Source organism: Cricetulus griseus, chromosome 2, assembly GCF_003668045.3.
Source record: "Cricetulus griseus strain 17A/GY chromosome 2, alternate assembly CriGri-PICRH-1.0, whole genome shotgun sequence".
NCBI lineage: Eukaryota > Metazoa > Chordata > Mammalia > Rodentia > Cricetidae > Cricetulus > Cricetulus griseus.
Window position 1 is genome coordinate 459,704,820 of NC_048595.1, and position 17,252 is coordinate 459,722,071.

At 43.3% G+C, this 17,252-nt stretch overlaps 1 protein-coding gene across 4 annotated transcripts in view; it reads left to right on the forward strand.

Moving 5' to 3' along the window:
* Positions 1–17,252, forward strand: part of Lpin2 (lipin 2) — an 81,550-nt gene that overhangs the window by 34,329 nt on the left and 29,969 nt on the right. For 3 of the 4 annotated variants that reach the window (XM_027397833.2, XM_027397829.2, XM_027397828.2), the window contains exons 2-4: positions 6,543–6,743; positions 12,013–12,108; positions 13,269–13,570. In XM_027397833.2, coding sequence (XP_027253634.1) covers positions 6,552–6,743; positions 12,013–12,108; positions 13,269–13,570 — 590 coding nt within the window. In that variant the 5' untranslated portion in view covers positions 6,543–6,551. Of the gene's footprint in view, positions 1–6,268; positions 6,459–6,542; positions 6,744–12,012; positions 12,109–13,268; positions 13,571–17,252 lie in introns of those variants that run through there. The other variant, XM_027397832.2, reaches the window with a different exon arrangement.

Here is a 17,252-nt window from a genome sequence, read left to right on the forward strand (position 1 = left end):
CAAGCCTCATGTTTTTCTTAAAGGAATTACAGTTGCTGTACATGATTGTTTCTATGTTAAACCTGCAGGCTTTGCATAGAAGGACTTGTCCTGGTTAAGGCTTCTTAAAGACTTCCTTTTTCATTGTGACAGAACACCTTGTCTTGGGAACTTTGTGTTCAGGAAGTTACTGGAAGACATTGGGTTTAAGTTAGCGATGTCATGCATAGGGAAGACATGTTCCCTGTAGCAAAATACAGCCCTCCCTGTTCTGCCACAGTGCTGTGCAGCAGAACAAGAGGGCCTGGGAGCTCTTGAGGGTTTGGGAGCAGCAGATTTTAGTCTGCAGCCTGTATTTCTTGTGCAGTCTTGCTTCGAGGAGATTAAACAGCCTTCATGGACATCTGTTCTGTGGTGCTCCATGGGGTAGGGTGAGATGGTGGTAAACTAGATTTGGATCATCCTGTGATATTCCTGTGTCTTGTTTTATAAAATAATGAAAACCGAAAAAACAAATTGCGTTTATTGTGGGGAAGAAGTGACAGTGCAGAGGTAGGCCCATCTTTGGAGGCAGCTCCTCTCAGGAAGCCAGACTCTGTCAAGCTCTCTGTTGACTCAGACTGTGCTCCTTTCTGTTCAGTTTCTCCCCTCCTTCCTCCTTTGCTGTCCTTACCACACCAGCTGGGTATACAATAAACCATGATGAACCGTCGTCATTCAAGTCCCTACAAGATGAGGGCAGGTCCCTGGGGGTCCTGGAGAGGCCAGAGAGGAGCTTGCAGCAGATGTTGCTGTGGGTACCACTGCTCACTGCTCCCTCCTATCATCATCAATTCATAAAGTATTCTCATCTTTGTTATCCTTGGCTGCTGGAGAACTGTCAGTATTTAGTGTGTTACAGCTGGGAAGGGAAAGGTATCCCAACAGAAGTGCTAGAGCTGTGTTGTTGTGTGGGACAGTTTCCCCAACAGCAGGTGCAAGGACTCTTCTCTGGCAGGGGAGGGTTTCCCCAGTGAGGTTGCCATAGCTGTGGAGAAATGTTAACAGCTCTGCTCATCTCTCTTCCCTGGAGTATAACACTTTGCTCTAGCAAGGGCCAGTGTCCCCAGCCAAAGTGTTACAGTTCTGCTCTGCCCCTGCCCTATTCCTCTTGGGCCAGCTCCACTCCGCTCTAGCAAACCCCTCCAGGGAAGAAAAGTCATCACTACAAACCTCATTCCAGATTTGTTAGGAGGAAGGAATCCAAGAGAGTGGATGCCCTGCCTGGGTGGAAAAAGGCAGCCCCAAACTTAGCAGGCACGGGGCTTATATAGGGTTTCTTAGGGGAGGGTGGGGATTAGTAAGATTTCTATTCCTGAGCTTGGGACAGGATCAGAGGTTGGTTAGATTTCATGCTCAGGGATTGGTTTGTTTTGTGCTCTGGGATTGGTTAATTTTTGTGCTCAGGGGTTGGTTGGTTTTCAGTTCCTGAATTGGTTAGGGGCAGTGTGTGGCTTTTTGGCTCTGGTCTCAGGGCCAGGCTTTTCTTTCACCATCCCTTTTTACCCTACCAGGAAAACCCAGCCTTCAGGAGCACCAGATTTGGAACCCTGGGTTGAGGTTGGAACCAGGTTTTAGTGTACAGTAGTGGGATGCAGACAACTTGTCTCTGTCTCTGGCCTTGCAAACCTACGCCCTATTTTTGAAGATTGAATGAGGTGTGTTTGATCTTTAAAAGTACTAGTAGTTGTCAAACAATGTCCTCTTGGACAGTCCTGCTAGTCTGTAATTCAGGTTGTCACTGAACCATCGTATCTCATAAAAGTGAGAGAACCCAGTCGTTCCTTAGAGAGCAGGGTTGCCAAGGTATCACAGCAACTGGAGTTGTTTGAGAAAGTGGTCTCTGTAGCTGGTAGTGTGTGTTTCACAAAGCTAAAGTGAGTGCAGCATATGCTGTTTACGAAGACACCTGGAAGACACTTGGGTGGCCAGAAGAAAATGTCATGGGTAGCATCTGACCTAAACTAATGAGGCCTACACAATAGAAATTTATTACAGTTCTGGCATGGCGTAAAGTCCAAGGCTGAGTTGCAGAGAGAGACAGAGACAGAGACAGACAGACACAGAGGGAGTGAGGGAGGAAAGGAGGGAGGGAGGGAGAGGGGGGAAGGGGAAGGGGGGCCCTTTTTATAGGCTTGCAGATGTCTGCTGTGTCCTCACACGACAGAGTAAAAGAAAATACAAGCTCTTATCTCTGTCTTTCTGTGTGTATAAGGACACCAGTGAGGTTGAGACACTTCTAATCACCCTCATGACCTCATCTAAACCTGGGTGCCTTACAATGGCCCATCTCCAAATCCCTTCACTTCAGGGGTTAGGGCTTTAGTACATGGAGTGGAGGTGGGAGGGAGAACACATAAAACATCCACCTTATAACATTACCTGTGTCTCTGAAGTTTGAGTCACCTTATCTTTTAAAATAGTTGCAGGCATGGTGGTACACACCTTTGATCCTAGCACTGTGAAGGCAGAGGCAGGTAGATCTCTGTGAGTTTGAGGCTAGCCTAGTCTACATAGTTCCAAGCAGCCCAGACCATGCAGTGAAATTCTGTCTCTGAGTAGTGTAAGTTGGGATATAGTGAACGCTCTTAAAGTTACTGCTACTAAATGTATTATGTAGTCAGCAGGTTGGTTGCTCCTGGCCATTTCTGGGGCATGGTACATGTTAAGGCCCTGGACTCCATATATTTTTGTTTTCTCAGTGTACAAAATACAAACCTAATGGCTTCATGTCTTCCAAGAGAAAATGAGTTTTCTTGACAGCCTGTATTTTTGTACATTTACCAACTAGCTTTTGCACAATAGATTTTTATGTATAACAGCACATCTCTTAACCACAGTAATTAAAATGATCCTGAATAGACGTTGTTACACTTAATTATGGACTGTATGCTCTAATTGGTGTAAGCTTTTACACATTTAGAAGAGAATTGTTTATGGTTGAATGGAGATGTTTAAAAATTGCCATTTTCAGTTTTTTTTTAAAGTCGCAGCACTTTTTTTTTTTTAGCAAATTATAACAATGTTCATTTTAGCATTGACTCCTCAGTCAGTCATGTAATACTGACTCTTTTTGCCACCTAGCTAATAAGCTGCAACAGGCAAAACAGCATGTTGTAAACATGCGTGACTTTAAAGAACAGGAAAACTCAGTGTGCTAGGTGGCAGAGAAACATTTCCTGGTAAAAGTGATACGATGAACTACCTCCAAATGCATTTCACCTGGGTTTTGGTTTTAGAGATAGTCTTTGACCACAGAAGTGAGAACAAAGGTCTGCGTTTCCTTTCCCTCTGAGACAAGGACTCTGTCAGACTGTAGGTAGACGCACATGTCAGTACATGAAAAGAATGTTTAGCACCATTAGCTGTTACAGAAATTCGGATCACTGTATGTTACAGCTGAAGTAAACAGTCCAGTCAAGTGCCGCATTGTGTGAGGATGATGGACAATGTCACCTCCCCCCTCCCATTGCTGGTGGGAATGTAAAGTGGTGTCATGATCCTGGAAAGTAGTAGTCTGATTGTTCCAAAACAGCTAAGCCTGCACTTTTGTTTGCAACTGAAAAGTTGCACTCAGTTGTCCTCCTAGGCATTTATCCTAGAGTATGAAAATCCACATCCACAAAGACCCTGTATAACTATGCCCTTATTTGTAATAGCCAGAGATTGCAGGTACCTGGCCTTCAACAAGTAAAGAGTTTTTTTGTTGTTGCTGTTTTATATGGTAAGTCTGTGCCATGAAATACTATGTAGTGATAAAGTGGAATGTGTTATTAATACAGCCATCTGGGTAAGTCTGCAGAAAAAGTATGAGGGAAAGAGGGCAGTCCAAAAAGGGTTCATGCTTTATGGTGCTGTTTATATGACGTCCTTTCTAAAATGGTAGACATTTCAGAAATAGAGAACATATTTATAGTTGGTAGGGACTGAGGAGAAGAAGTTACTGGTGGTGATATTTTGCTAGTGCGTCCCAAGTAGAGGATGCTCAGTAGAGGCTTTGGATGCAGCCGTATCCTTTTTTTTTTTTTAATTTTATTTATTTATTATGTATACAACACTCTGCTTCCATGTATATCTTGCACACCAGAAGAGGGCACCAGATCTCATAACGGATGGTTGTGAGCCACCATGTGGTTGCTGGGAATTGAACTTAAGACCTCTGGAAGAGCAGCTGGTGCTCTTAACCTCTGAGCCATCTCTCCAGCCCTGCAGCCATATCCTTTCTTAGAGGAGATAGTTCAGGGTGCCCTTGAACTCCTGATCTAGAAAGGCAAATTTTTAAAAATAAAATGAGCCAAGCCTGATGGAACCAGGAGACAGAGGCAAGTAGATCTCTGAGAGTCAAGGCCAGCAGGTCCTGGACGTGAATTACAGACCAGCCAGGGCCACACAGTTAGACTGTCTTAAATGAAACAAAACAAACAAACAAAGAAAAGAAATAGATGAGATGCCCCATGAATATTCTGATGGATGGAACAATATTTTTGCTACACACAGTATATGTCTTTGCTTGTTGGTCTTAGCTTATTTATTGGTCGTTCATTTGATTTTTTTCCTTTATTCATCCAAGAAGTAATTATTGTCAGATACAGTGACACACACCTAAAATAGTATTTTATTTGACTTTGAGTTCTAGGCCAACTTGTTCTACAAAGTGAAACCCTGGAGAGAGATTAGCCAGATGTGGTGGCACAGCCTTTGATCCCAGAATTCAGGAGGCAGGGGAAGGCAGATCTCTGTGAGCTCAAAAGCAGCCTAGTCTTCCTCTCTAGTTTCAGGCCAGCCAGGACTACACAGTGAGATCCTGCCTAATAAATAAATAAATTCATCAAAAATTGAGTATTTTACATGAGGAAGGGCCTAGGCCTGGCCCAGGATGATGTGGTAGACTTTGGGGAGCCCCTTTTGAGGGCCTTACCCTGCCTGGGGAGTGGAGGGGGGATGGCTAGGGGCAGGTGGGATGTTGAGGGAGAGGGAGAAGGGATTGGCATCTGAAGCAAGCTTGTTCCTAATTTGAACTAATAAAATAAAATAAAAATTTAAAAAAAAAAAACTGAGTATTTGATATATGCTTAAATGGTCCTTGCCATCAAAGCCAATTCAGACATCCTAAAACCAAATTTACCGTTCTGTAATTGCTTCATAATTATACCTAAGGGACTCCACCTTAGGAGATTGTAGTAAGTTTGGCTCCTGCTGTTCATTGCTCAAAGCCAGCTCTTTGGTATGTGCAGTTTTTGAAGCCTTGGTCACATCAGTACCCAAGATCCGGGTTCTATGTCTCAGGCTGCCAAGCAGCTAGACCTGGTTGTAGTCCTCTCTTTGTAGACTGTTGAGTACAGTCTGTGCTGCCCTAGACACTGGTGTCTCTGTAGAGTAGGGTGAGTTAAATGCAGACGGGAGCTGGCAGGCCTCCTCCTCTTCTCTAGGGATCAGCACTTCGTCCCTGTTCCATCTAGGATTTACCTGACAACACAGAATGTCTCTCTAGAACTTTGCAGAGATGGAACTTTGAGCTTTGGGCAACTCCAATATTGGTTTAAAGAGAACACTGTGCACACACAGTTAATAGTTTGGACTCATCACTCTTGAAGTCTGATAAAAATTGACTTCTGGATTAGCCTAGAACTGGAGGGTTTATCTGACCCTACATCAAGGATAAGGACTTTCCATGGATTTGGCTTTGACATAACATTAAAGTGTCTGTTGAGTGATGGTGTACTCAACCGCTGGAATGCGAGCTGACTCCCTGAGGGCTAAAGGGTTTGTTTCTGTGGATTGGGTTTCCCAGTGGAAGAATGGGGTGGGAGGAAAAGCCAAATTTAGGTGCACCTCCCTGTCTTCAAATTGCAGGGCTCTGGTGATCATGATTTGAGTAGTGAGTTGAAGTTGAGGATTGCTCTGAATACCATGGGACACAAGCTTATGCCCCATTGGGTTGGTTGTGCTGAGGTACTGAGGGATTTCCCTACAAAGTGCTGTTAGCGTGTGTTAGTCATGGGGCAGCTCACTGTAGTTTGTTAGACGAAGCCTGCGTCTGAACCGTAACATCTCATCTGTCAATTGTATTCCTTGTTTTCTTTGTGAAGATGAGTCTCTAGTCTCTGGTGGAGATCTCCCTGGGCCTTTTCTGCTTGGCCGCTGTGGTCAGAGTGGAGTCAGTAAGTTCCAAACCACCTGGACGGGAGTGCGGCTGTGGCTGTTAGGGTTCTTTCGTTGATTCTCTACAGGTCCTGAGCTCTATTGGTGGAGGGAGATGGAGTTAGTGGACTTCATGACAGTTGGCCCCACCCTGGGGCTGTAAAAGGAAGTGGAACTTCCGCAGCCTCAGGCCCCACCTAGAGGCCACCTCCCGGTCAGCGGTGTCTGTCCTTGTGTAGAGATGTGAACCCAGCAGCAGCTGCAGCAGGAGAGGAATGGGCTCTGAGTAGCAAACAAGTGTATGTTTAATCAAAAAAAGCTTTTTTTGGTCATTGTTATTAGTTGGCAAATTCAGTGCTGACATCATATGTATTTTCTTACAGTCTCAAACCATGAATTATGTGGGCCAGCTGGCGGGGCAGGTGCTCGTCACTGTAAAGGAACTCTACAAGGGCATTAACCAAGCCACTTTGTCTGGGTGCATCGATGTTGTTGTGGTTCGGCAGCAGGATGGCACCTACCAGTGCTCACCTTTTCACGTGCGCTTTGGAAAGCTGGGAGTCCTGAGATCCAAGGAGAAAGTGGTAAGTGCAGTGTGCAGCCTGTTTTAAGGTGGAAAAGGAGTGCACACACCCCACCACTCTTTTGTTTTCTTGAATGCTATTGAAGACAGCGATAAGGAACCATTGTTTTTGAAGTAGCTTCTAAATTCACAAGATTCTATTACAGGAAGTTTCTCCAAATGAAAAAGAAACTGAAATTATGAAGATAAATCCTACATGTTGAAACTTAGAAGATAGTTAAAAACAAGGAAGTTGAGCTTATTTTGAAAAAGAAAATTTTCCTTTACTTAAGGCAGCACTTTAAAATAGTGTAGGACCAGCAAGATGACTCAGTGAGGTAAAACTTTTGCCATCAGTTCTGATGACCCAAGTTTAACCTCTGAGACCCACACGGTGGAACAAGAGAGCATAATGGAAAGTTACTCAGACTCCCCCTGATATGTACCCTGTGGTTCACATGCAGGCTTTAAAGTCTTAATTAAAAAAAAAAAAAAAAAAAGAGGCTCTCTAAAAATACTACAGGCTAGAGAGGTATATCCGTCAGTATAATATTTGCATAGATGTACAAAGCCTTGGGTTCCGTCACTGTCACTGCATATATGAGTCAGACATAGTGGCCAGTGCCTGTAACCTAAGCACTGAGGATGGACAGACAAAAGGACCACTAGAAGGTCAGGGTCATCCTCTGCTCATGAGATACATGAGACCCTGTTGTTGGTTAGTTGGTAGGTAGGTAGAAAGAATACTATTATACTGATTATGACTAAGTAGACTGAGCTCGTGGAATCAGGTGTAGGTTATATTTGTTTAAAAGAAACTAATTCCCCAATAGAATGTGTTTTTCCTCTTTTGCTTTTATTGGGGGAGTATTGTTGTTTGGATTTTTGGTTTTTGTTTTGTTTTTAATATCCTTTCCCTCCCTTGAGTATTGGGCCGTAGGGAGGTTTTTGAAGTGTGTGTGTGTGTGTGTGTATGTGTGTGTGTGTGTGTGTGTGTGTGTGTGTGTGTGTGTGTGTGTGTGTGTGTAGTTTTAAAACTGAGTTAGTTAATAAAACTTTGCAGAGTGTGTAGTTGGCAACTTTTCATGCCCACATTGTCTACCTGGATGATACCAGCCACTCTTACTAACATTTTGGAGCCCTGGAAGAGCACTGCCCCACTTCCTGGAACAGATGGAAATGTGTGTGTTAAAGACCAACACATATAAGTTAAGCGTGATGAGCTTTTTGTTGATTTCCCAAAACTAGCCTTTTTCTTTCCTCTTTTCAAAGTGTTAGAGTCATTCTGCACTAGATTTTGCAGACTAGCCTTTGCTTAATCACCTTCAGAGAAAGAACAAAAGCAGCTACAGGTCTACTGTCGACTTAGTCGTCCCCCCGCCCCAGGACAGCCTTATCCAGCCATACTTAGTGCCTTGGTATTTGTTTCTTTGTAGATTTTTTGTTTCATTTTTCCAGACAGGGTTTCTCTGTGTAGCCCTGGCTGTTCTGGAATGCGCTCTGTAGACCAGGCTGGCCTCGAACTCACAAAGATCACTTGCCTTTGCCTCCTGAGTACTGGGATTAACCGATGACATCTTTGTATTTTTTGTAGTGACACTATAAGTACTTTCAGATTGGGGGTGAACTCAAACCATTTATGCCCTGAAGTTTCTCATTAGGTGTTCAAGGATCTATTTATAAAAGTTCTTTGGGGGGAGGGTCTTTCCAGTAAGTTCTCCCCAGCCACACTACACCCCACCCCACCCCACCCTGGAGCCAGGTTTCTGATTGATTGGGTGACTCAGTCTTTTGGCCTTTCAGAGCTGCAACCACTGTGTGTAAGCACTTGTTGTCTATAGGTGATGAAGAACTGATGGGGCATTCTCTGCAAGCTTTGTAATTGGGGATTTGATTGCTTCACTAGGCCAACAGTTAATTCCATTAACTGTTAACTATTGAATACCCATTTCCACCTGTTCCACGGGAACAAACTGTCTAGGTACACTAACCAAAGTGTGCCCTAAGGTCCAGAGAAATCTTGCTTCAGTATATAAAGTGTCGAGCAATCCAGAAAGGCACACAAGATCAACCTGATGCCTTTTCACAAAGGTTCACTTAGGGGTGTGTGTGTGTGTGTGTGTGTGTGTGTGTGTGTGTGTGTGTGTGTGTGTGTGTGTGTGTGTGTGTGTGTGTGTGTGTGTGTGTGTGTGTGTGTGTGTGTGTGTGTGTGTGTGTGTGTGTGTGTGTACACTCACACACACACAATGGCACATGTGGCCATTTCCTCTAAAAGGTAAAAGGAATGTGTTTGTGTAGGGTAATTAGTGTATTATTAACTGTATATGATACTTACCTTTTTGATTTATTTGTAATAAGCATACGATAAAGTACATGCTTTGAAAGAATGCATGACAAGTTTTAACATGTGTTTTTACCATGCAAACTATTTCAGCATTCGGGATAAGAAACATTGAGTTGTCCTGTCACCTTAGTCTGCTCTAGTCTCTGATGGTTCCCCATGTTTTTTTTTTTTTTTCTTAAGGAGTTTTATTACCTTGTTTATATGTTTGAAACAGGGTTTCACTATGCAGTGCAAGTTGGCCAGGAGCTCTGTATATAGTCCAGGCTACCTTCAAATTTACTGTCTTCCTTCTTGATTCTCCTGGTGCTAGGATTATGGACATGGGTCATGCTGACCAGCTTTCATTTATTTATTGTTTGGTTTTTGAGATGGTTCTTACTTTGCAACACTGGCTGTCCTGAAACTTGCTGTGTAGACCAGGCTAACCTCAAACCCACAGAGATTCACATGCCTCTGCCTCCCAAGTGCTTTTGATTTTTTTTTTTTACTTTTTTTTTTTTTTAGTTAATTTTTGACTTCCAGTCAAATTATAAATATAATTCATAAAACCCCTTTTAGGTGGGTGAGAATGGCCAGTAGTGACAGTGTTTGTCATCCAAGTGTGATGGCAGAAGTTCAGTCCTTGGAACTTGGTGGCAAAAAAAGAATCAACTCCGGAAAGTTGTTCTTAAACCTCCACTTGAGCACCATGGCCTCTGCCCTCCTCCCAATATTCAGAAATAAATAGAACAATTTTAAGAAATAAAAAATTAAAAGTTTCTTTTGCCCAATTTCTTCTCCTTAATGTTAGCATTTTATATGGCCATTGTACTTTGGCCAAAACCAGAAATTTATATTGGCATATGCTGTGAACCAGAGGCATAGTCCAGAGTTCATCGGTTTTTCTAGGACTTTCTGCTTTCTGTCCCAGTACCCTATCTAATGTTGATTTGTATTGCACATGGCCCTTAATGCTCCTTAGTCCTCCCCTGTGACTGATCTGGTAAGGATACAGGAGTCATTGTGTAGATTGTCGCTCAGTGTGAGTTTGCCATTTGGTTCTTTGAAATAAGAATACAGAATGATGCTCACTTTTACTAAAGGGTGGGCATCATCTGTACTGCGTGTCTTAGTATTGTTGATAGAAACTTTGAATCCCTTGATTCATGGTGTCTCCTAGGGTTTTTCCATCATGGATCCACTTGTAGGAGAATGTTTGCTTTTGTTTGTTTTTTGCCTCATGAGGCTTGCTGTACAAATATTACTGTTTCCCATATTGTTGCCCACAAATTTTAGCATACAAAGGGCTATCTTTGTTCTCATTTCTATTTAATTATTCAGTTACTCAGTTTCTATCCATGTGAATTCATAGGTATTCGTTTTACTGTATAGATTTTCCCATATCCTTATAATTTTAGTTGCACAAATTGGTCCATTTTTTTCCTTCCTCCATATGCTAGTCTAGGAAAATCTGCTTCCTTGCTTCAAACTTAGAATCATTCATTTTACATATCAGAAGAGCTCTGGTTGCTTTTAAGTAAATTAGTATTTAAAAGGAATGACCTGGCCACAGGTTTTTCCCATTACTACTAAGGTATCATTACTTCTAGGATGTCTCAGCTGGTAAATCAGGAAACTGGTAGGGTGTGTGTGTGTGTGTGTGTGTGTGTGTGTGTGTGTGTGTGTGTGTGTGTGTGTTCTGAAATGTGTAAGTATATCCCACTTAGTCTGTATAATGTTATTTGTATGTATGTTTTCAGGACAGATCATGATAAGCACTTGGTTTGCTCTTGCCTGGGGAAGAGTTTCTCATACTTAGCATTCCGTAGTTGCCTGTTATCATATATGTATCATATATGTATAAGGTTGAAGCTTCTTGGTCTCCCACCCCATCCACATTAGCATGTGTGTTGTTGTCTTTGTTCAGCTCATGCTGAGTAGTCCAGTTGGTGATGCTCTGTAGGTGTCACCTCTAACATCCCCAGGAAACCCAATCCTCCAGCCGACTCCCAGATCCTCCCTGGCTCTTACAGTCTTTCTGCCTTTCTTCTGCAATGTTCCATGAGTGCAGTTTTTTGTATACGTTGGGACTGGGCTCCCCAGCTCTGCATTTGGGAGGTTGTGGTTTTCTGTAGTGATCGCCATCTGTGGCAAGAAGTTTCCTTGACGAGGGATGTGGACTAATATACCAGGTGACACCTTGAGAAAGCTGAATTTTTCTTACAACGCTGTCAGTTGGTCTCTGACCTCCATGCACACACATGTACACACGCACACAACATACACAAAGATATACATACACATACACACACATACAGAAGTTAGATCTCTATAGCCACATACCCCCAGGCTTTGCTCTGTGGCTGAACACAGTGTCAGCCCCCAGCAGACTTCACAGAAGAACAGTGGTTGCTCACTGGCACTGACAGCATCTGTTGTTGCATACTGACCTGGAATAAAAATACCAGCAGAGAACTCACTCACAGCTCAACACTAGGGTTACTGAAACATTTGCATGTTTGAATCCTGTGAGACAAGCCCTGCTTATGCTGTAACTTGGAAAGCACAGAAATGTTTGCTAACAATATTTCTCCCATTTCAAAAAATTTGGCAGGTTAAGATGGGCATAATGTGTCAGACCTGTAACTGTGGCACTTGGAACATCTGAGGCAGAGTGCTGGGAGTTCAAGATCAGGGTAGGCTGCTTAGCAGGACCCTGTCCTCTGAAGAGAAATTGAGAGATTAAGCAGTAAACTTTAAAATGCTGTGAAAACATTTTCTTGCAATTCTCGGCTGCCTGCCTCTCTCAGTACCCAAGTTTATTTCTTTTAGAGGTAGGCTCTGGGGCTAGTAGCAGTGTTTCTCTGGGAAACCCAGTGCCAAGTTTAGCTTGTGAGCCAAGAATTTAGGTTTAGATTAGCCTGAATGAAAGACTCTTTGTGCTGAATTATGTTTGTTTGCTCCTTAGATTGACATAGAAATCAATGGTAACGCAGTGGATCTTCACATGAAATTGGGTGACAATGGAGAAGCCTTCTTTGTAGAGGAGACGGAAGAAGAATATGTAAGTTCTCAAAGGCACGGCCCCTGTGCACATGTCAGGCTTTAAGAACATGTCTCAAGACAGCTGGTCAATAATGATTGTTATTGATTAAACAAGCTTTCAGTACATGTTGAAGTAAACTTCTGAAAAAGAGCTGACACCAGCTTGCGGGGTTTGGAGAATATCCAGTATCAGAGGCTTTCCTGCCTCCTGTCCATTGAAACTTATGCTTGACTTGAATTCATTCCGTTCTGCCTTGAGGCATATCTCTGTTACTGTGTGTGTGTGAGCATGTACATATGTGACCTTTAAATTTGGAAGACATGTTTACAGGTTAAGGCACATTTCGTGTAGGCTTGACTACCTGAGTTTGGTATCTAGATGGCGAGAACTTCTCTGATGCCGTACTGATACTGTGCAGCACACAGTATTCACACACACACACACACACACACACACACACACACACACACACACACACACTCCGAATTAAGTTGAATACTTATTCTAAATATTGGACCACGTTTTCTTCTTTTGAACCCCTGAAAGGGTATTTGGGATGAAATTCACTGATTTCATTCATGGTAGGCTGCTGCTTCTGTCATAATCCCTTCCCTCACCCTCCATTCATTGGGCCTCTTCCTGGTTCCTGGCCTCACTCACCTTGCAGCCCTCGTCAGATGTGGCCTTGACCTGTTCTCTGCTTCACCACATTGTTACCATTGTGTCAGTCCTTGTCATACTCAGCACAAGGCTGCCACTTGGATAGCTCTTTGTACAGAATATAATTGGCTCAGATTTGTTGTTGTTTGAGACAGGGTTTCTCTGTGTAGCCCTGGCTATCCTGGAACTCACTCTGTAGACCAGGCTGGCCTCCAGCTCACAGAAATCCTCCTGCCTCTGCCTCCCGAGTGCTGGGATTAAAGGTGTGCACTACCACCATCTGGCTAATTGGCTCAGAATTTAATTGCAGCTTTTTCCATCTTTTGCTGAGCTGACTCAGTTACATTCTGAAATGAACTAATGCTTATTTGAGTCTAGCAAGGTGACTTACTTTCTTAGCTTTAGGTTTAGGAACTGTGCCTTCCAACCCCTGTGAAAAGTTGTATACTTGAGGAATTAATTATTGTTTTGATAACTGTCCAGTTTTTTGTGAGTAACTTTTCTTTTTGCTCTTTAAGGAAAAACTGCCTGCTTATCTTGCCACCTCACCAATTCCTACTGAAGACCAGTTCTTTAAAGACATTGACAGCCCTTTGGTGAAATCAAGTGGAGATGAAAGGCCATCTCAAAGCTCAGATGCTTCTCTCGCCCTGGAAACAGAGACGGTTTTCACTCCAAGTTCTGTGAAGAAAAAAAAACGGAGGAGAAAGAAGTGGAAACAGGACAATAGAAAAGAGGAGCAGGCAGCTTCTCCTGCCGCGGACGACACATGCGATGTGGGCGTGAGCTCTGACGACGACAAGGGAGCCCAGACGGCAAGGTATGGTTCCCAGTCTGACAGGGGCTTCTGCAGGTGCCTTGCCACACCCTGTGCCCTGGTAGAGCTCAGGGGAACTGGTAGCTACTGTTCCTCCTGAAGGTGTGAGATACTTTGAGCCTGATCCCTGCACCCAACTGTTTATTGTGGGACCAAGTGAAGAAGCACCACACCCCCCCTTACTGTCCATCTTTGGGTGCTACCTCTTTCCATTGAGTAAGCTTCAGAAAACAAGTTGTCAGCTCTTACTGAGTGGTTTGCTTGGGGTGAGCAGATTGTGGTGGGAACATTGTCTTCCAGTTGTGTAGTTTTCCAACCCTAGGATCCCCCCACACACACTTCCTCTCCACCTTCCCTTGCCCCTCTCTTCTCCCTCCCCTTTTTCCTCCCTCTACTCTCCTCCCCTTTTCTTCCCCTCTCTCTCCCTTCTCTTCCCTTCCTTCCTTCTCCCTTCCCTCCCCTTTCCTGTCTTCTCCACATTCCTCTCCCCTTCCTTCCTCCTTTCCTCCCTCCCCCTTTTCCTTCCCTTCCTATCCCATTCTTTTCCTTATCTCTCTTCTTTTTCTCCTTCCCCTTCCTTCCACGGGGTCTCCCTGTAGAGCACAGGCTGGCCTCAAACTCATAAGTCCTGAGCCTGGGATTGGTAGATACCAATATACCCAGCACCCCTACTCAGGGTCTTGTATTTGGTATCAGACTTTTTCCTGAGAAACTGAGAGTTTCATTTGAGTTTATGTTGTGGGTTTTTTTTTTTTTTTTTTTTTTTTGGTGGTTTTTCGAGACAGGGTTTCTCTATTGCTTTGGAGGTTGTCCTGGAACTAGCACTGTAGACCAGGCTGGCCTCGAACCACAGAGATCCACCTGCCTCTGCCTCTCGAGTGCTGGGATTAAAGGTGTGTGCCACCAATGCCCAGCAATGTTGTGGGATTTTGATACTTTTAGCCAATGACTTTTAGCACACCAAGCCCTAGGGTCTTGGTCTTGTCTGCTTCATGACAACTGATAAACTGAGGGGAAGGGTCTCTCACTCTCTTGCTGGGTGGTCAGAGCAGAGCAGGCAGCTTGTTCTTCACCCCTGGACAGAACAACTGGATGAAGGCAGCTGAAACAGTAGCAGCATCTAACCTGTCCTGTATCAGTTGCCCCTGTTTTATACCTAAATAAATTCTTGAGACCCTTCACCAGACTCGTGGATTTTCCATACAAGTTTATGAGCAAAATACCCTAGTAAGTTAAAGAAGGAATTTCAGTTTGTTACGTGGAAGTTTTGATCACCACTTATATACCAGTTAGTAGAAATACTCAAAACGTACACTTTTCAAGGCATAACTGTCCAAAATTTCAAGGTAGTAGTTTAAGGTAGAATGTACAATTTTTTTCTCACTTAAGATAGAAATTTCTCTCACCTGTGTGACTGAGGGGCTACCCAAGCACTAGGACATCCGGTGATGGCAGTTGGTTCTCTGTCAGCTCTCAGAGGCTGCTGCCTGCAGGTAGCCTGAACGCTATGTCTTTTATTTGAGTAGGGGAAGGACTCATGAGGGCAGTGCTGATCCAGTTGTGTACTTGAGTTCAGCTGCTGGAAGGAGATGACCCACTTGTATCTGAAGACGTGTGGTAGTGAAGTACTTGTCAGTCAAAGAAGGAAGGGTAGCTGTTCTAGCTAAAGAAACTGCAGAATAAACGTTTACCTTGATGTGTTTTATTTATTAAGGCTTTTAAAACTGTCAAACCATGAGAAACCTGCTATTAATAAATGATTAGTGTACTATATTTATATCATTTTGTGAATAACATAATTCCTTTAGTAAACTTTTAGCTCATTTCTTAAGATTTTGAGATCTGGATTATAAATCCTGGAATAAAATTGTACATGTAGTAATACTTTTTAATATTCAAACGTTTTCTACCCTTCTTACAGCATTCACTGTCAAGAGTATTAGTCACTATTCATATTCTATTGGATAGAATTCAGAATTCCTGTTAGAAATAAGTGTAGTTGGGGTTTCTGGCCCGCCTGGTCCCACAGTCCCAAATAAAAACATAGAGGCTTCTATTGATTAGAAACTGTTTGGTCGATAGCTTGGGCTTCTTACTGGGTAGTTCTGTCTTAATTATTAACCCATTTCTGTGTAGGTGTCTCCATGTGGTATTTCTCACCTCACTGGAGAAGGGTCAGGACCTGCTACTCTGCCTTCCGCTACATGGCGTCTCCTCTCGCTTCTCTCTCTTTCCTCTACCCAGAATCTCCTCATCTCGTAACCTCGTCTATACTTCCTGTCTGGCCAGTGTTTTAGCGTCAACCAATAAGAGAAACATATATACAGAAGAACATCCCCCATCAAGCATAAGCATAATTAAAAGGCTGGAAATATGGCTCGGTGGTTGAGCACACGCTCTGCCTGTTTTTGCAGGGGACTGACTGGGGTTTGGTTCCCACCCATATGGTGGTACCCAACTATCCCTAATTCCAGTTCCAGAAGATCTTGTGTCATATACTGACCTCTGTAAGTATCAGGCACACACGTGGTACAGTGACATGTTTGCAAGCAAAACACTCAGGCACATTTTTTAAAACAATGAGAGTTGGAAATAGTGAAAAATAGCTCAGGCTCTTTTTTTTTTTTAATGTCTCTTGTTGACATAAGTAGCAAAATTTAGATTTCTGAGCAACGTGGAGCTTCATCGCAGGACATTTCTAGGACACACACAGATCCTCTGCTAAAAACACAACACAAGAGCTACTAAACACACAAGAGCTGCTAACACACAAGAAGCAAAGGAACTGTGTAAATACAGGAAATGATATTTTGAGGACATACACAAAGCCTCTGCTAAACACACAAGAGCCACTAGCACATAAGAGCTAAAGAAATTATGTAGAAGGATAGTGTGAGTCACTACGTGTCTTCCATTTCCAGGTTACATGAACCAGGTCTATTGGGGTACTCTTTTGGGTATAGTTGACATGGTTGCCAGCACCTACTTGCTTGGGAAGAAGGCTTCACAGCACATATGACCTTGGGCCTCGTTGTCATTCAGGGTTTAGTATAGTGGGAAATTACCAATACGGAGTCAGGTAGAAATATAAGGGTATTTAATAGGGAAAAGCCTTACTTACAGAGCGAACCAGCCAGCCGGTGGTAGCCGTCTGTACAGCAAGAAGCAAAGAGAAACCAAAACCGAAACGCAGTCCCACTACGTCACTCTAACCACGCCCTCACAAGCCTGGTCAGGCACACCTGTAGCCAGCCCCTAAGAAGGCGTGGCTACAGCTTCCCCTACAATTCCCTTTTTAGTCTAAAAGAGGATTAAAACTTAACAGTATAAAGGTAAAATATAAGAAGATAACAACAATCTGCTTATGTCACATCCTAACTATCTATTTTAACTAAACCCTAAAGTCATCTGAAAGAGGTGTCCAAGCCTGAACACCTCCTTCCAATCCGAACCATAAACAATAGGAAGCTATTCCTAACTAGGTATATACACTATCCTAAATAACAACAATGGGGAAAGGGGGCATAGCATTCTCCAAGTTACTTCCTGCTGAAATGGGACGATGATAGTCATGTGGGGTCCTGTAGAAAGAAAATGTTAGTATCCAGTCCATGTTAGATGGGATTCACTTGATTGAAGATCTCGCTTGAAATCCTCAACTTGATTGAAGTCAGTACCCGAACCT